A 15,060-nucleotide genomic window follows, 5' to 3' on the forward strand; every position below is an offset into this window, starting at 1 on the left:
GCTGGCGTGGGACCACTGAAGAACAGCAGAACGGACCGACTCAGGCACGAACAACCGACCGGGTGGACCGTTACCGGGGCCGGGCTGCGTCCGAAGGGCCGCCATCACATCCTCCTCAATCTTCCATGTAACGGCTCCCACGACAAGGTTCTGGGGAAGAATCGTCTTGGCCCCACTCTCATCCGTCTTGGAGAACATCCGGGACAAGGCGTCCGCTTTGCCGTTCTTCGACCCAGGTCGGAACGTCAGGGAAAAATTGAAGCGTCCAAAAAACAAAGCCCACCTGGCCTGACGGGAGTTGAGACGTTTAGCCGATTGTAAGCCAGATTCTTGTGGTCAGTCCAGACCACAAACGGTTGCTCCGCTCCCTCCAACCAGTGACGCCACTCCTCCAAGGCAAGCTTCACAGCGAGAAGCTCCCGGTTACCCACATCGTAGTTTCTCTCAGCTGGTGAAAGACGACAAGAGTAGAAGGCGCAGGGATGGAGTTTACCGTCAGTGGAGCTACGCTGGGACAGGATGGCGCCCACCCCCACATCAGACGCGTCCACCTCAACAACAAACTGACTGGAAGTGTCAGGTTGAGATAGAATCGGCGCGTTGGTGAATCGGCTCTTCAAGTTCAGAAATGCTCGGTCTGCCTCAGGAGTCCAACAGAAAATTCTGGTGCAAGACGTCAGAGCAGTTAAAGGGACGGCCACCCGGCTGTAATCACGGATAACCTCCGATAGAAGTTCGCAAATCCCAGGAATCTCTGGAGCTGCAATCTCGTACCGGGCCGGGCCCAATCCCGAACCGCCCGAACCTTCTCTTGGTCCATCTTGATCTCACCCCTGGAGATGATGTACCCGAGGAAGGATGTAGTGTGGGCGTGAAAATCACACTTCTCTGCCTTCACAAACAGACGGTTCTCCAATAACCGCTGCAGGACCTGCTTAACATGCTGGATGTGGCTGGAAAGCTCCTTGGAGAAAATCAGGATGTCATCCAGGTAAACGAACACAAACAGACCGATCATATCCCTCAGCACGTCATTCACCAAACTTTGGAACACTGCTGGAGCGTTGGAAAGTCCAAACGGCATCACCTGGTACTCGAAATGTCCCATAGGTGTATTGAATCCAGTCAACCACTCGTCCCCCTCTTTGATCCGAACCAGATGATACGCATTGCGTAGATCAAGCTTCGTAAACACAGTAGCACCCTGTAAAGAATCGAAAGCGGAGCTCATCAAGGGCAAGGGGTACTTGTTTTTGACCGTAATATCATTCAACCCCCGATAATCAATACACGGTCGAAGAGAGCCATCCTTCTTACTCACAAAAAAAAATCCTGCTCCCAGGGGTGATGATGAGGGACGAATGAGACCTGCAGCAAGAGACTCCTTTATGTAGGTCTCCAGGGCTTCCCGCTCAGGTCGAGAAATACTGTATAACCGTCCCTTGGGAAAGGCAGCTCCAGGGAACAGCTTAATTGTACAATCATAAGGTCGGTGGGGAGGAAGTGACTGAGCTTTCTGCTTACTGAACACCTCACCCAACTCATGATATGTTTCAGGAACCAGGGACAAATCAGGAGGAGCAGACTCACTGACCCGACTGGGGACAGCATGAGAACAGGCAGTCCTGAGGCAGTTAGCATGGCACTCAATGCTCCAACTAGTCACCTTACCAGTCACCCAATCGAACGAAGGATTGTGTTCTCTTAGCCAGGGGTATCCAAGAACCAGAGGAACATGGGGGGAAGGCAAAATGAAAAAGAAATAACCTCTGAATGATTCCCCGACAACAACATCTTAACCGGTTCGGTCCTCATAGTGATCCGTGCCAGACTACTGCCGTTCAGAGTGGTTGCTTCAATGGCTTCCGGTAGTTGCTCCTTGGAAAGCCCCAGCTGTTCCACTAAGTCGGCATCAATGAAGCTGTCATCGGCACCTGAATCGATGAAAGCGTTAATCACTAAACTCTGATTCTTATTTATGAGGGTAGCAGGAAAACGAGGTCTGACAGGGCTCTTGAGAGGTTGAAACTGGCTCGCTAACAAACCTCCCAAACTTAACGAGCCGAGCAGTTTAACGGGCGCTGAGGACAAACGGAGATGTAATGTCCCGAGCTACCACTTCCTGACCCGAATGGTAACCGAGTCTCAGATTGATTAGATGGACCCCACTGCTTCTCCCTCCTTCTCTCTCGGACTCTATTATCTACCCGAATAGCTAAGGTAACCAAACTATCTAGGTCACTAGGCTCTGGATAGGAGATCAGCTCGTCCTTGAGTTGCTCCGACAACCCCTGGTAAAAAACCGCTTGTAGTGATTCCTCATTCCAACCACTCTCCACAGCCAATGTCCTGAATTCTATCACAAAGTCTGCCACACTGCAAGCTCCTTGGCGAAGAGTGAACAAACGTTTAGCTGCGTCCTTACCTCGGACTGGATGGTCAAAAAGCCTTCTCATCTCTCCCGTGAATTCCTGGTATGAAGCCATGCAGGTCTCCTGTCGTTCCCAAACGGCTGAAGCCCATTCCAGAGCTCTTCCACGCAGCAGTTCAATAACAAAGGCTATCCTAGCCTTGTCAGTGGCGTAAGAATGGGGCTGCAGATCAAACACTAACCCACACTGCATAAGAAACGAACGGCATCTTCCCAAATCCCCTTCATATTTATCAGGCGTCGGTACCTTGGGTTCACGGAAGGAAACCGCATCAGACACGGCAGGTGAGATGGGTGAAACAGGTGGTGAATGAATCGCCGGCAAACTGAGCTGATCCTGGATTTGTGTCAAGCTAGCAGATAAATTCTGGATTGCACCCGCTATCTCCTGTAGCGTCGTCTTGTGTTGTCCCAGTGTCTTCCCCTGCTGGGTAATGGCATGGCAAACGGAATCCAGGTCCGCTGGGTTCATCCTTGGCCGGATCGTTCTGTCACGTTTCTTCAAAATTGAACCCACAAGCAGACCAGGACAAGGAGAGTAGGAAGAAGGTGAGTATTTATTTACAAGTGAATGTGAGTGGGTAGATACATCCAGGTGGCGTAGCGGGCAGCGGTGGTGAGCTGATGAGAGTAAATAGGTGGATCCAATGGGGAAGCGGAATCCTCCGATGACCAGGCGGGATTTGGGGTAAATGATCCGGGTGAGTAACTGAAGACAGAACAAACGGAGGTAAGTTGAAGGCAAGCAAAACGTACAAAACAACAAAACAAATTCTATCCAACTTGAGGCTGATACTATGGCACAACATACTGTTCATGGCTAACGATCCGGCAGGGAATGGATGTCAGGTCAGAGCTTTTGAAGGGGAGAGGTGATGATCAGGACAGGTGTGCAGATTACTGATGGGATACAGGTGCGGTGAACATCGATCTCCCAACAAGCTAATTTGCCCGGCAACCAGACAGGGTGCGTTCCAGGACACCGGAAACACACTCCAGGACAGAAACACAGGCAAACACAGACTCAGGAAGCGGGGTTCGTGACAATTTTGGTCTTACTGAGATTTACTGTCAGGGCCCAGGTCTGACAGAATCTGTGCAGAAGATCTAGGTGCTGCTGTAGGCCCTCCTTGGTTGGTGACAGAAGCACCAGATCATCAGCAAACAGTAGACATTTGACTTCCGATTCTAGCAGGGTGAGGCCGGGTGCTGCAGACTTTTCTAGTGCCCGCGCCAATTCGTTGATATATATATGTTGAAGAGGGTGGGGCTTAAGCTGCATCCCTGTCTCACCCCACGTCCCTGTGTGAAGAAATGTGTGTTTTTTGCCAATTTTAACCGCACACTTGTTGTTTGTGTACAAGGATTTTATAATGTCGTATGTTTTACCCCCAACACCACTTTCCATCAATTTGTATAGCAGACCCTCATGCCAAATTGAGTCAAATCAAATCAAATGTATTTATATAGCCCTTCGTACATCAGCTGATATCTCAAAGTGCTGTACAGAAACCCAGCCTAAAACCCCAAACAGCAAGCAATGCAGGTGTAGACGGTGGCTAGGAAAAACTCCCTAGAAAGGCCAAAACCTAGGAAGAAACCTAGAGAGGAACCAGGCTATGTGGGGTGGCCAGTCCTCTTCTGGCTGTGCCGGGTGGAGATTATAACAGAACATGGCCAAGATGTTCAAATGTTCATAAATGACCAGCATGGTCGAATAATAATAAGGCAGAACAGTTGAAACTGGAGCAGCAGCACGGTCAGGTGGACTGGGGACAGCAAGGAGTCATCATGTCAGGTAGTCCTGGTGCATGGTCCTAGGGCTCAGGTCCTCCGAGAGAGAGAAAGAAAGAGAGAAGGAGAGAATTAGAGAACGCATACTTAGATTCACACAGGACACCGAATAGGACAGGAGAAGTACTCCAGATATAACAAACTGACCCTAGCCCCCCGACACATAAACTACTGCTGCATAAATACTGGAGGCTGAGACAGGAGGGGTCAGGAGACACTGTGGCCCCATCCGAGGACACCCCCGGACAGGGCCAAACAGGAAACAGGATATGACCCCACCCACTTTGCCAAAGCACAGCCCCCACACCACTAGAGGGATATCTTCAACCACCAACTTACCATCCTGAGACAAGGCTGAGTATAGCCCACAAAGATCTCCGCCATGGCACAACCCAAGGGGGGGCGCCAACCCAGACAGGATGACCACATCAGTGAATCAACCCACTCAGGTGACGCACCCCTTCCAGGGACGGCATGAGAGAGCCCCAGCAAGCCAGTGACTCAGTCCCTGTAATAGGGTTAGAGGCAGAGAATCCCAGTGGAAAGAGGGGAACCGGCCAGGCAGAGACAGCAAGGGCGGTTCGTTGCTCCAGAGCCTTTCCGTTCACCTTCCCCCTCCTGGGCCAGACTACACTCAATCTTATGACCCACTGAAGAGATGAGTCTTCAGTAAAGACTTAAAGTTTGAGACCGAGTTTGCGTCTCTGACAAAATGGAGCTCTATAGGAGAAAGCCCTACCTCCAGCTGTTTGCTTAGAAATTCTAGGGACAATTAGGAGGCCTGCGTCTTGTGACCGTAGCGTACGTGTAGGTATGTACGGCAGGACCAAATCAGAGAGATAGGTAGGAGCAAGCCCATGTAATGCTTTGACAGGAAGCCAGTGTGGAGAGGCTAGCACTGGAGTAATATGATCAAATTTTTTGGTTCTAGTCAGGATTCTAGCAGCCGTATTTAGCACTAACTGAAGTTTATTTAGTGCTTTATCCGGGTAGCCGGAAAGTAGAGCATTGCAGTAGTCTAACCTAGAAGTGACAAAAGCATGGATACATTTTTCTGCATCATTTCAAGTCGAAGGCTTTTTTGAAATCAACAAAGCATGAGAAGACTTTGCCTTTGTTTTGGTTTGTCTGGTTGTCAATTAGGGTGTGCAGGGTGAATACATGGTCTGTTGTACGGTAATTTGGCCATTTGACATTTGCTCAGTACATTGTTTTCGTTGAGGAAATTTACGAGTCTGCTGTTAATGATAATGCAGAGGATTTTCCCAAGGTTACTGTTGACGCATATTCCACGGTAGTTATTGGGGTCAAATTTGTCTCCACTTTTGTGGATTGGGGTGATCAGTCCGTGGTTCCAAATATTGGGGAAGATGCCAGAGCTAAGGATGATGTTAATGAGTTTTAGTATAGCCAATTGGAATTTGTCATCTGTATATTTGATAATTTCATTAAGGATACCATCAACACCACAGGCCTTTTTGGGTTGGAGGGTTTTTATTTTGTCCTGTAACTCGTTCAAGGTAATTGGAGAATCCAGTGGGTTCTTTAATAGTTGATTCTAAGATTTGTAATTGACCATGTATATGTTTTTGCTCTTTATTCTTTGTTATAGAGCCAAAAGATTGGAGAAGTGGTTTACCCATACATCTCCATTTTGGATAGATAATTCTTCGTGTTGTTGTTTGTTTAGTGTTTTCCAATTCCAAGTCTATGGATTCTTCAATTACATTGAGCTGATTTCTGACGTGCTGTTCCTTCTTTTTCCGTAGTGTATTTCTGTATTGTTTTAGTGATTCACCATAGTGAAGGCGTAGACTCAGGTTTTCCGAGGTTTCTCAATTTCTTTCTTTTGATTCTTGCATTCTTCATCAAACCATTTGTCATTGTTGTTCATTTTCTTCGGTTTTCTATTTGAGATTTTTAGATTTGATAGGGAAGCTGAGAGGTCAAATATACTGTTAAGATTTTCTACTGCCAAGTTTACACCTTCACTGTTGCAGTGAAACATTTTACCTGGGAAATTGTCTAGAAGGGATTGAATTTGTTGTTGCCTAATTGTGTTTTGGTAGGTTTCCAAACTGCATTCCTTCCATCTATAGCATTTCTTAATGTTACTCAGTTCCTTTGGCTTTGATGCCTCGTGATTGGGTATTGCTCTGTTCAAGAAGACTGTGATTTTGCTGTGGTCTTATAGGGGTGTCAGTGGGCTGACTGTGAATGCTCTGAGAGACTCTGGGTTGAAGTCAGTGATAAAGTAGTATACAGTACTACTGCCAAGAGATGAGCTATAGGTGTACCTACCATAGGAGTCCCCTCGAAGCCTACCATTGACTATGTACATACCCAGCATGTGACAGAGCTGCAGGAGTTGTGACCCATTTTTGTTTGTTATGTTATCATAGTTGTGCCTAGGGGGGCATATGTGGGAGGGAATGCTGTCACCTGCAGGCAGGTGTTTGTCCCCCTGTGTGCTGATGGTGTCAGGTTCTTGTCCGGTTCTTAGGTCTGCTGTATACCAAATTAGCATACCCCTGAGTCCCTTCCCTGTTTCACGCCTGGTAGTTTGGTGGATGGGACTACCAGCTCTCTGTAACCTAGAGGGCAACCAGTGGGTCCGTCTCCTCTATACCAGGTTTCTTGCAGGATGACAATGTCTGTATTACAGATTTCTTTAGTGAAGTCCGGGTTCCTGCTCTTTAGGCCAAAGGCGGATGACCTCAGGCCTTGGATATTCCAGGATGATATAGTGAAGGCTTTTTGTTCCATAAAGTGTCCAATGTTGTTGGTCGTCGTATGGCCTCAGGCCAGTAAGTGTGAGCAGAGCCTGCTGAGCATCTGGTAAATGCCATTGGCTTGGGCGAGTGTAAGAGTGGGGGTTTGGCCTGTTTGCCCGCTCACTACCTGGGCGTATGTGTGATTTCCATGTTGAGGCTCTTTGCGGGGGTGGGGTGCATGGGGTGGGCAGGAGTGGCATAGGTCTGATCTGAAGGGGCCTAAATGGGGTGTGGGCATGGTTGACGTGGGGGGGGTGTTAATTGGTTGGGGTGGGGTGTGGATGTGTCTGGGGGTGCTGTGGTCTGGATGTAAGTCCTCTTGGCGTGGGTCCTCTATGTGTAGGTCCGGGGGGGGGGGGGGTCCCGCAGGTCTGGGAGAGTGTCTCGCTGGTCTGGGTGGGGTGTCTATTGATCTGTTGCTCCTGTGTGAAGTGTTGGAGATACGTTTGAGAGCGATGTCCTTTAGAGTCCGGGCAAAGGTGGGCACTGCTGCCTTGTAGAGGTGGATCTGGTGATAGAGGCTGTTCAAGTCCAGGGTGGAGTGGTGGGCCAGGAAAACATTTGGTTTTGAGGCACAGTCACAGGAAATGCTTGCGTTTACCCGCTGTATTGTGGCAGGGTGGAAGTCTTTTCGTGGTAGCAGGGTGGAGATAACCACTTGTGCGTTGGGGAAAGTAGAAGAAGCCTTTTCAATCACTCCCTTCAGTGCTGTGGCCACCCTTTCCTGCTGTGCTCTCAGGTAATTTGTGCCTGTGTGTATTATTATGTGGCTAGGTGAACCTAGTTGGTCCTCAGACAGAAGGTCTAGGGCGCGCTGGGTGTTTGGACACCAGAATTTAGACACACTGTGTTTGGGATTTTTTTTTCTTTCTTCTATATATTTCCCATTTGAGTCCATAAGGAGTACAATCTGTGTCTTGTGTTTGTCCTCAGTGGGTGTGGGGGGGTTGTCAGAAGGGCTATCAGGGTGGCTGACAGAGGGGGTGCTCAGAGAGGGGCTGAATAATTTTGCACGCCCAATATTTCAGTTTTTGATTTGTTAAAAAAGTTTGAAATATCCAATAAATGTCGTTCCACTTCATGATTGTGTCCCACTTGTTGTTGATTCTTCACAAAAAAATACATTTTATATCTTTATGTTTGAAGCCTGAAATGTGGCAAAAGGTCGCAAAGTTCAAGGGGGCCGAATACTTTCGCAAGGCACTGTATATATTCTCTCTCTCTCTCTCTTGCTCTCTCTCTCTCTCTCTCTCTCTTGCTCTCTCTCTCTCTCTCTCCCTCTTTCTCTCTCTCTCTCTCTCTCTCTCTCTCTCTCGCTCTCTCTCTCTCTCCCCTCTCTCTCTCCCCTCTCTCTCTCTCTTGCTTTCTCTTGCTCTCTCTCTCTCTCTCTCTCCCTCTCTCTCTCTTGCTCTCTCTCTCTCTCTCTCTTGCTCTCTCTCTCTCTCTCTCTCTCTCTCTCTCTCTCTCTCTCCTGTCTCTCTCTCCTGTCTTAGTTGGTTCGGATGTTGTTAACTCCGTTCTCTGACAGATGACATTTTGTTGACATATCGATCTGCTGAAAGGGCTGACTGCAGCACAAGGGCAAAATCACTACATATTTACCTCAGGGCTTGTAAGAAATGAAGTTGTTTAGTTTCTGTGATATGTGATCTGAGTGAGATAATTATATGTAGTTAGTAAAGATGATATACCGGTAGTCAACATTTACCACTAAAATTACCATATTTCAAATTATAGTAGTTTTGGGAATGGAGGATTCTTATGCATTAAATATGAAGATACCAATGGGAAAAAATCAATTTCCTGTTATTGGTGATCCAGCCGTAGAACACAGTCATATTACTTTTCAGGAAGCCTCTCTGAATAAATGGCTGAAAAATAGTGATTTCCAGTAGGAGCACCACCCTCTCAGGTCCACAGCTCGGTGATGTCATGTTTAAAGACTAGCCCCAATAGACAGTGGGTCTATATCCTTGGTTTCCTTTAGGAAGCTAAAGCATGGTTTTACAGTGGCAACCGACTCGCTCAGCATGAATATAACTACTGTAACCAGGATGGGTCCAGAGGTCCCATCATTTAGGCCTGTACTGACCACAACCTCCCCCTGTCTCCTCTTTCTGATTACATGTACACACTCGCCCCATCTATCACACCATTGATTTTACTGTCCCTCTCCATCACACGTTCATTGTGTCTGTTTATGTATGTCCTAACCAGGTGATGGAGTGCTGCGTGTGACTGTGTGTGTTCCTGGAAGCGTATGTGTCTGTGTTTTCTGTGTTTTCTGTGTGTCGTGTGTTTTGGGTGTTTCGTGTGTTTTGTGTGTGTCGTGTGTTTTGGGTGTTTCGTGTGTTTTGTGTGTGTCGTGTGTTTTGTGTGTTTCTTGTGTTTTGTGTGTTTTGTGTGTTTCGTGTGTTTTGTGTGTTTTGTGTGTTTCTTGTGTTTTGGGTGTTTTGGGTGTTTCGTGTGTTTTGTGTGTTTTGTGTGTGTCGTGTGTTTTGGGTGTGTCGTGTGTTTTGTGTGTGTCGTGTGTTTTGTGTGTTTTGTGTGTTTCGTGTGTTTTGTGTGTTTCGTGTGTTTGCGATGTATGTTAAGGCCTTTAAAACACAGTAAGTGTTCATTTTTACCATGCCACCCATCCTCTTGTACGCCCCTCTACCCCTCCACCTCCATCCCTTCATCCCTCTCTTCCGCTCTCTCCTCCACCTCTACTGTGGGTGGATAGGATTCCCCAGCCCAGCTGTGACAGATGCAGACGGTTAGTTCTATTGACCCTGCCATTCCCCCACTGTTTATCAGCCTCTGCCTCAGCTACCTCCTCCAACCATCCACCCCTCCATTACTCCTCTCCTCCTCTCCTCCTCTCCTCCTCTCCCCACATCCATTCACTAGTGCTGCTGAAGCACTAAACCAATGCAGCAGATGGATAACACCTCTCCACCATAGGCCCTCCTCCTCTCCTCCAACTCCTCTGCTCCAGATCAAGAGAGATTGTTTCCCTGTGCCATCATACCTCATGCCTTCTCTGTTGCCTTGTTTGAGTTTCCCTGTTGCCTTTCAATTTGATTGTCACCCCCCCTCCCCCCAAAAGGTTCCTTATATCAGAAGTCCTCTGAATTCAACAAAGACAAGATTGATTTGGGATATCCATGTGAGTTATTGTTTTTATTTATTTATTCATTCCTTTGTTGTTATTTTGTCCAAGACAGACATTATTGGCGGGATATATGCATGAGGTCTTTACAGCATCTGCATAACGATCATCTGACAACCAAACATTGCTCCACTTGTCATATTCACTATGATGTTTTCGCAATTGGCCCCCACAAAAGGGATGTCATGATGAATTTGCAGAAAGACCTTATATATACTCCTGTCAAATAAAGTGTCAACCTTATTTCCCATCACTGCCCTGTGACCTGCCATGCCTCACCCTCCCTCTTTCACTCCTCCTAGCCTCCTGTGGTCGCTGCCTCACTTTACCTCTCTGTCTCTCTGCTCTCTCTCATATAAGGTGCCTTGGCTGCCTGACTATCTGTTTTCACCCTGTCTGGCCCTCTTACCCTCTTATCCTCTGACCCTAGGCTGGTAGTGCTATTTTACCCTGTTGGTGCTCATTGTCTCTAGGCTGGCAGCCTGCCACTGTCTTACGGCAGTCACCAGAGATCACATCTCAGACTGAGACACAGAGTACTACAGAAATAATACACCTCTATGTCTCTCCCTCTCTCCCTCTCTCTCTCTCTCTCTCTCCTGTCTCTCCTTCTTTCTCTCTCTCTCTCTCTCTCTCTCTCTCTCTCTCTCTCTCTCTCTCTCTCTCTCTCTCTCTCGCTCTCTCTCTCTTCTCCCTCTCTCTCTCTCTCTCTCTCTCTCTCTCTCCTGTCTCTTCTTCTTCTCTCTCTCTCTCTCTCTCTCTCTCTCTCTCTCTCTCTCTCTCTCTCTCTCTCTCTCTCTCTCTCTCTCTCTCTCTCTCTCTCACTCTCTCTCTCTCTCTCTCTCTCTCACTCCTGTCTCTCTCTCTCTCTCTCCTGTCTCTCTCTCTCTCTCTCTCTTCTGTATCTCTCTCTCTCTCCTGTCTCTCTCTCTCTCTCCTGTCTCTCTCTCTCTCTCTCCCTTCTCTCTCTTTCCTGTCTCTATCTCTCTCTCTCTCTTTCGCTCTCTCTCTTATCTCTATCTCTCTCTATCTCTCTCTCTCTCCTGTCTCTCCATCTCTCTCTCCTCTCTCGCTCCTGTCTCTCTCTCTCTCTCTCTCTCCTCTCTCTCCTGTCTCTCTCTCTTCCGTCTATCTCTCTCTCTATCTCTCTCTCTCTCTCTCTCTCCTGTCTCTCTCTCTCTCCTCTCTCTCTTTCCTGTCTCTCTCTCTCTCCTCTCTCTCTTTCCTGTCTCTCTCTCTCTCCTGTCTCTCTCTCTCTCTCTCCCCTGGCTCTCTCACCTGTCTCTCTCTTATATCTCTCTTTACCTTTCTCTTTCTCATTCTTTATAACTCTCCAGTCTTCACCTCTACACAGTACAATAAGTGTTCAATAATCCCTTTCATTTCCATTTCTTGTATTTTTCTCCCTTTCCGACAATTGCTCTTGTTCAAAGGGATGTATTAATCTAAGTGATACATTTAAATACGCACACTTAGGTTGCTGCCTTTATCATCAAAGCGTGGATAGGAGATTGTTCGACGAAGGGGATGTATGTTAAATCACTGCAGGGGAGCTTGGCAGAGGAAGCGCAGTGAAATGACATTTTGTGACTTTTATCATTTGGCTCTGGCTGCTTTGAGTGGAGATTAGTGGCCTAACGTGTGGATCTTAGGAGAATCTGCTGTTTTTAACTTGATGTCTATGTTCAGGCCTGCTGGACTTGGGGTGTACTGAGGGCCTCGTAGGATGAGCTGATTGGGGTTGAAAATGCCTTCGTACTGCAATTATCACACAACATCTGGCAGTGGTCTGCAGTGCTATGCATACATTCATACATCTTCAAGCAAAGTAGCGTTATCTGTTATTGTAGTGTGGTGTGAGTTAATCCTAGTGTTCTCATGTCTCAGTGCAGTTATGTCAAATACATAACCTTCCTAACCCTTGATTTTTTATTTTTGTTACCCCTTTTACTCCACAATTTCATGATATCCAATTGGTAGTTACAGTCTTGTCTCATCACTGCAACTCACGGACTCGGGAAAGGCGACGGTCGAGAGCCATGCGTCCTACGAACATGACCCTACCAACCTGCACTGCTTCTTGAAACACTGATCGCTTAAACCCGGAAGCCAGCCGCACCAATGTGTCGGAGGAAACACCATACAACTGCCGACCGAAAGTCAGCGTGCATGTGCCCTGCCGCCACAAGGAGTCACTAGAGCCCGATGGGACAAGGGCATCCCGGCCCGACAAACCCTCACCTAATCCAGACGACACTGGGCCAATTGTGCACCGGTCACGGCCGGCTGTGACACAGCCTGGGATCGAACCCGCGTCTGTAACGTCGCCTCTAGCACTGCGATGCAGTGCCTTAAACCTCTGCTCTACTCGGGAGGCACCTAACCCTGGATTTCAATTGTGAATTGGCCACATGAAGCTTAAGTGTTCCCCTTGAAATAGCGTAAGAGCAATTGTTTGATTTATCTTCCCGGTAGAGAAAGGCTCTGTGAGTTTCTGTCTGATGTGAGGTCAGAGTGATGGTCAGGACTACTCTTCTCTGGGGCAGGGCTGAGTTCAGCAGATTAAGGTGTTGGCTCATCATCATTACACTGTGTGTGTGTGTGAGGGTCAGTGGGAAGCACTGCTTTGATCCTGACGCTGATTAGTGCCTTTAAACACAGAGCTTGTCTGAACAAACGGCCAACTAGTTGAGGATGATACTAAAACAGAGACAATTCTCAACAGTATACTGCATGATACAATCCTATATGCTATGACAGAAATTCATAATGCACATAAATATCATAACAAGAAAAAAAAAACTACAGCACATTATTTCCATTTACTGTACTTTTCCGTTCTCCCACACATCTCCTGTAGTCTAAGTACTCCCTCTTGTCCCCTCATCCTTCTTCCCCCTGTGAAATTAGAAGACACAGATTGAGTACCATCTGCATCACTTAAAGACAACAGGACGAAAATGGTCCAATGTTCACACCAGTTAGTAATTTATGGCAATGGGGCTGGATCTGTGGTTAATACTGCCATCTACTGGTACACCATTGATCAACACCATTTGGAATAAATTGTTCAATAATATGAAACCATCAATGGCCCTTTTATCTGAGCCATTGTACAATGATGTTCTCTTTAGATTATAGGTAATGTATCAACTCCAATCTAATAGTGTTGATTTCTCCCTGATGGCACATGGCTGAAATCCTTTGGTTCCTGTTTTCGCTCAACCTGTCTTTACTCTCTCTTTCACTGTCTTTACTCTCTCTTTCACTGTCTTTACTCTCTCTTTCACTGTCTTTACTCTCTCTTTCACTGTCTTTACTCTCTCTTTCACTGTCTTTACTCATTCTTTCACTGTCTTTACTCTCTCTTTCACTGTCCTTTACTCTCTCTTTCACTGTCTTTACTCATTCTTTCACTGTCTTTACTCATTCTTTCACTGTCTTTACTCTCTCTTTCACTGTCTTTACTCTCTTTTTCACTGTCTTTACTCACTCTTTCACTTTCTTTACTCTCTCCTCCACTGTCTTTACTCTCTCTTTCACTGTCTTTACTCTCTATTTCACTGTCTTTACTCTCTCTTTCACTGTCTTTACTCTCTCTTTCACTGTCTTTACTCTCTCTTTCACTGTCTTTACCCTCTCTCTTTCACTGTCTTTTACTTCTCTCCGTTTCACTTCTTACTCTGCTTTTCACTGCTTACTCACTCTTTCACTTTCTATACTCTCTCCTCCACTGTCTTACTCTCTCTTTCACTGCCTTTACTCTCTATTTCACTGTCTTTACTCTCTCTTTCACTGTCTTTACTCTCTCTTTCACTGTCTTTACTCTCTCTTTCACTGTCTTTACTCTCTCTTTCACTGTCTTTACTCTCTCTTTCACTGTCTTTACTCTCTTTTCACTGTCTTTACTCACTCTTTCACTTTCTTTACTCTTCTCCTCCACTGTCTTTACTCTCTCTTTCACTGCCTTTACTCTCTATTTCACTGTCTTTAATCTCTCTTTCACTGTCTTTACTCTCTCTTTCACTGTCTTTACTCTCTCTTTCACTGTCTTTACTCACTCTTCACTGTCTTTACTCTCTCTTTCACTGTCTTTCCTCACTCTTTCACTTTCTTTACTCTCTCCTCCACTGTCTTTACTCTCTCTTTCACTGTCTTTACTCACTCTTTCACTTTCTTTACTCTCTCCTCCACTGTCTTTACTCTCTCTTTCACTGCTCTCTCTCTCTCTCTCTCTCCTCTCCTCCACTGTCTTTCTCCCTCTCTGTCTCTCTCTCACACTCTCCCTCCCACAAACACTTTGCCAGTGGCGTTTAGACATCTGTAAAGAAGGCTCTATATTTCACTTGTCAGTTTCTTGACAGTGAAGGCCATTCTTCACAATTATCAACATAAAGGCTTTGACACTGTTTCACTGTTTCCATCCATCTATATCTGTTCCACTTTAATTAGGGTCATTACAGCCTGGGTTCTACACGCAGCCACTAGAATGAACAGAACCAAACTAGGCCTTAAAATCACTCATTCTCCAGCTGAAAACAGAAGAAGAAAATGATGAAAGATGAAAGGAGAAATGTGAAACGTGGGTTATTTCTAGATCTTATCAGAAAAACGAAAGAACAAAGCCAGGGACCGGGGGACAAGGAGAGACACAGATAAAGGAATGTTCGTATATGTGGTCCATCAGGGACCTCTGTAATTTACAGCAGACTAATATACGTATATCTTTACGAAGCTGACATTTGATCCAGGCTAGTTCCAGGCTAATTCCAGGCAAGATCCAGGCTAGTTCCATGCTAGTTCCAGGCTAGATCCAGGCTAGATCCAGGCTAGTTCCAGGCTAGTTCCAGGCTAAATCCAGGATAGTTCCAGGCAAGATCCAGGCTAGTTCCATCCTAGTTAATATC

The 15,060-nt window shown here is 46.6% G+C and overlaps 1 protein-coding gene across 2 annotated transcripts in view; it reads left to right on the forward strand.

Moving 5' to 3' along the window:
• Positions 1–15,060, forward strand: part of LOC116374360 (netrin receptor UNC5C-like) — a 268,722-nt gene that overhangs the window by 218,977 nt on the left and 34,685 nt on the right. Inside the window, exon 8 of one of the 2 annotated variants that reach the window (XM_031826378.1) lies at positions 10,091–10,150. The exons of the other annotated variant lie outside the window; for it this stretch is intronic. Within the exon in view, the coding sequence (XP_031682238.1) occupies positions 10,091–10,150 (60 nt within the window). The remainder of the gene's footprint in view (positions 1–10,090; positions 10,151–15,060) is intronic. 2 annotated transcript variants of the gene reach the window in all.

The sequence above is a fragment of the Oncorhynchus kisutch genome, linkage group LG6 (assembly GCF_002021735.2).
Source record: "Oncorhynchus kisutch isolate 150728-3 linkage group LG6, Okis_V2, whole genome shotgun sequence".
NCBI classification, from domain to species: domain Eukaryota; kingdom Metazoa; phylum Chordata; class Actinopteri; order Salmoniformes; family Salmonidae; genus Oncorhynchus; species Oncorhynchus kisutch.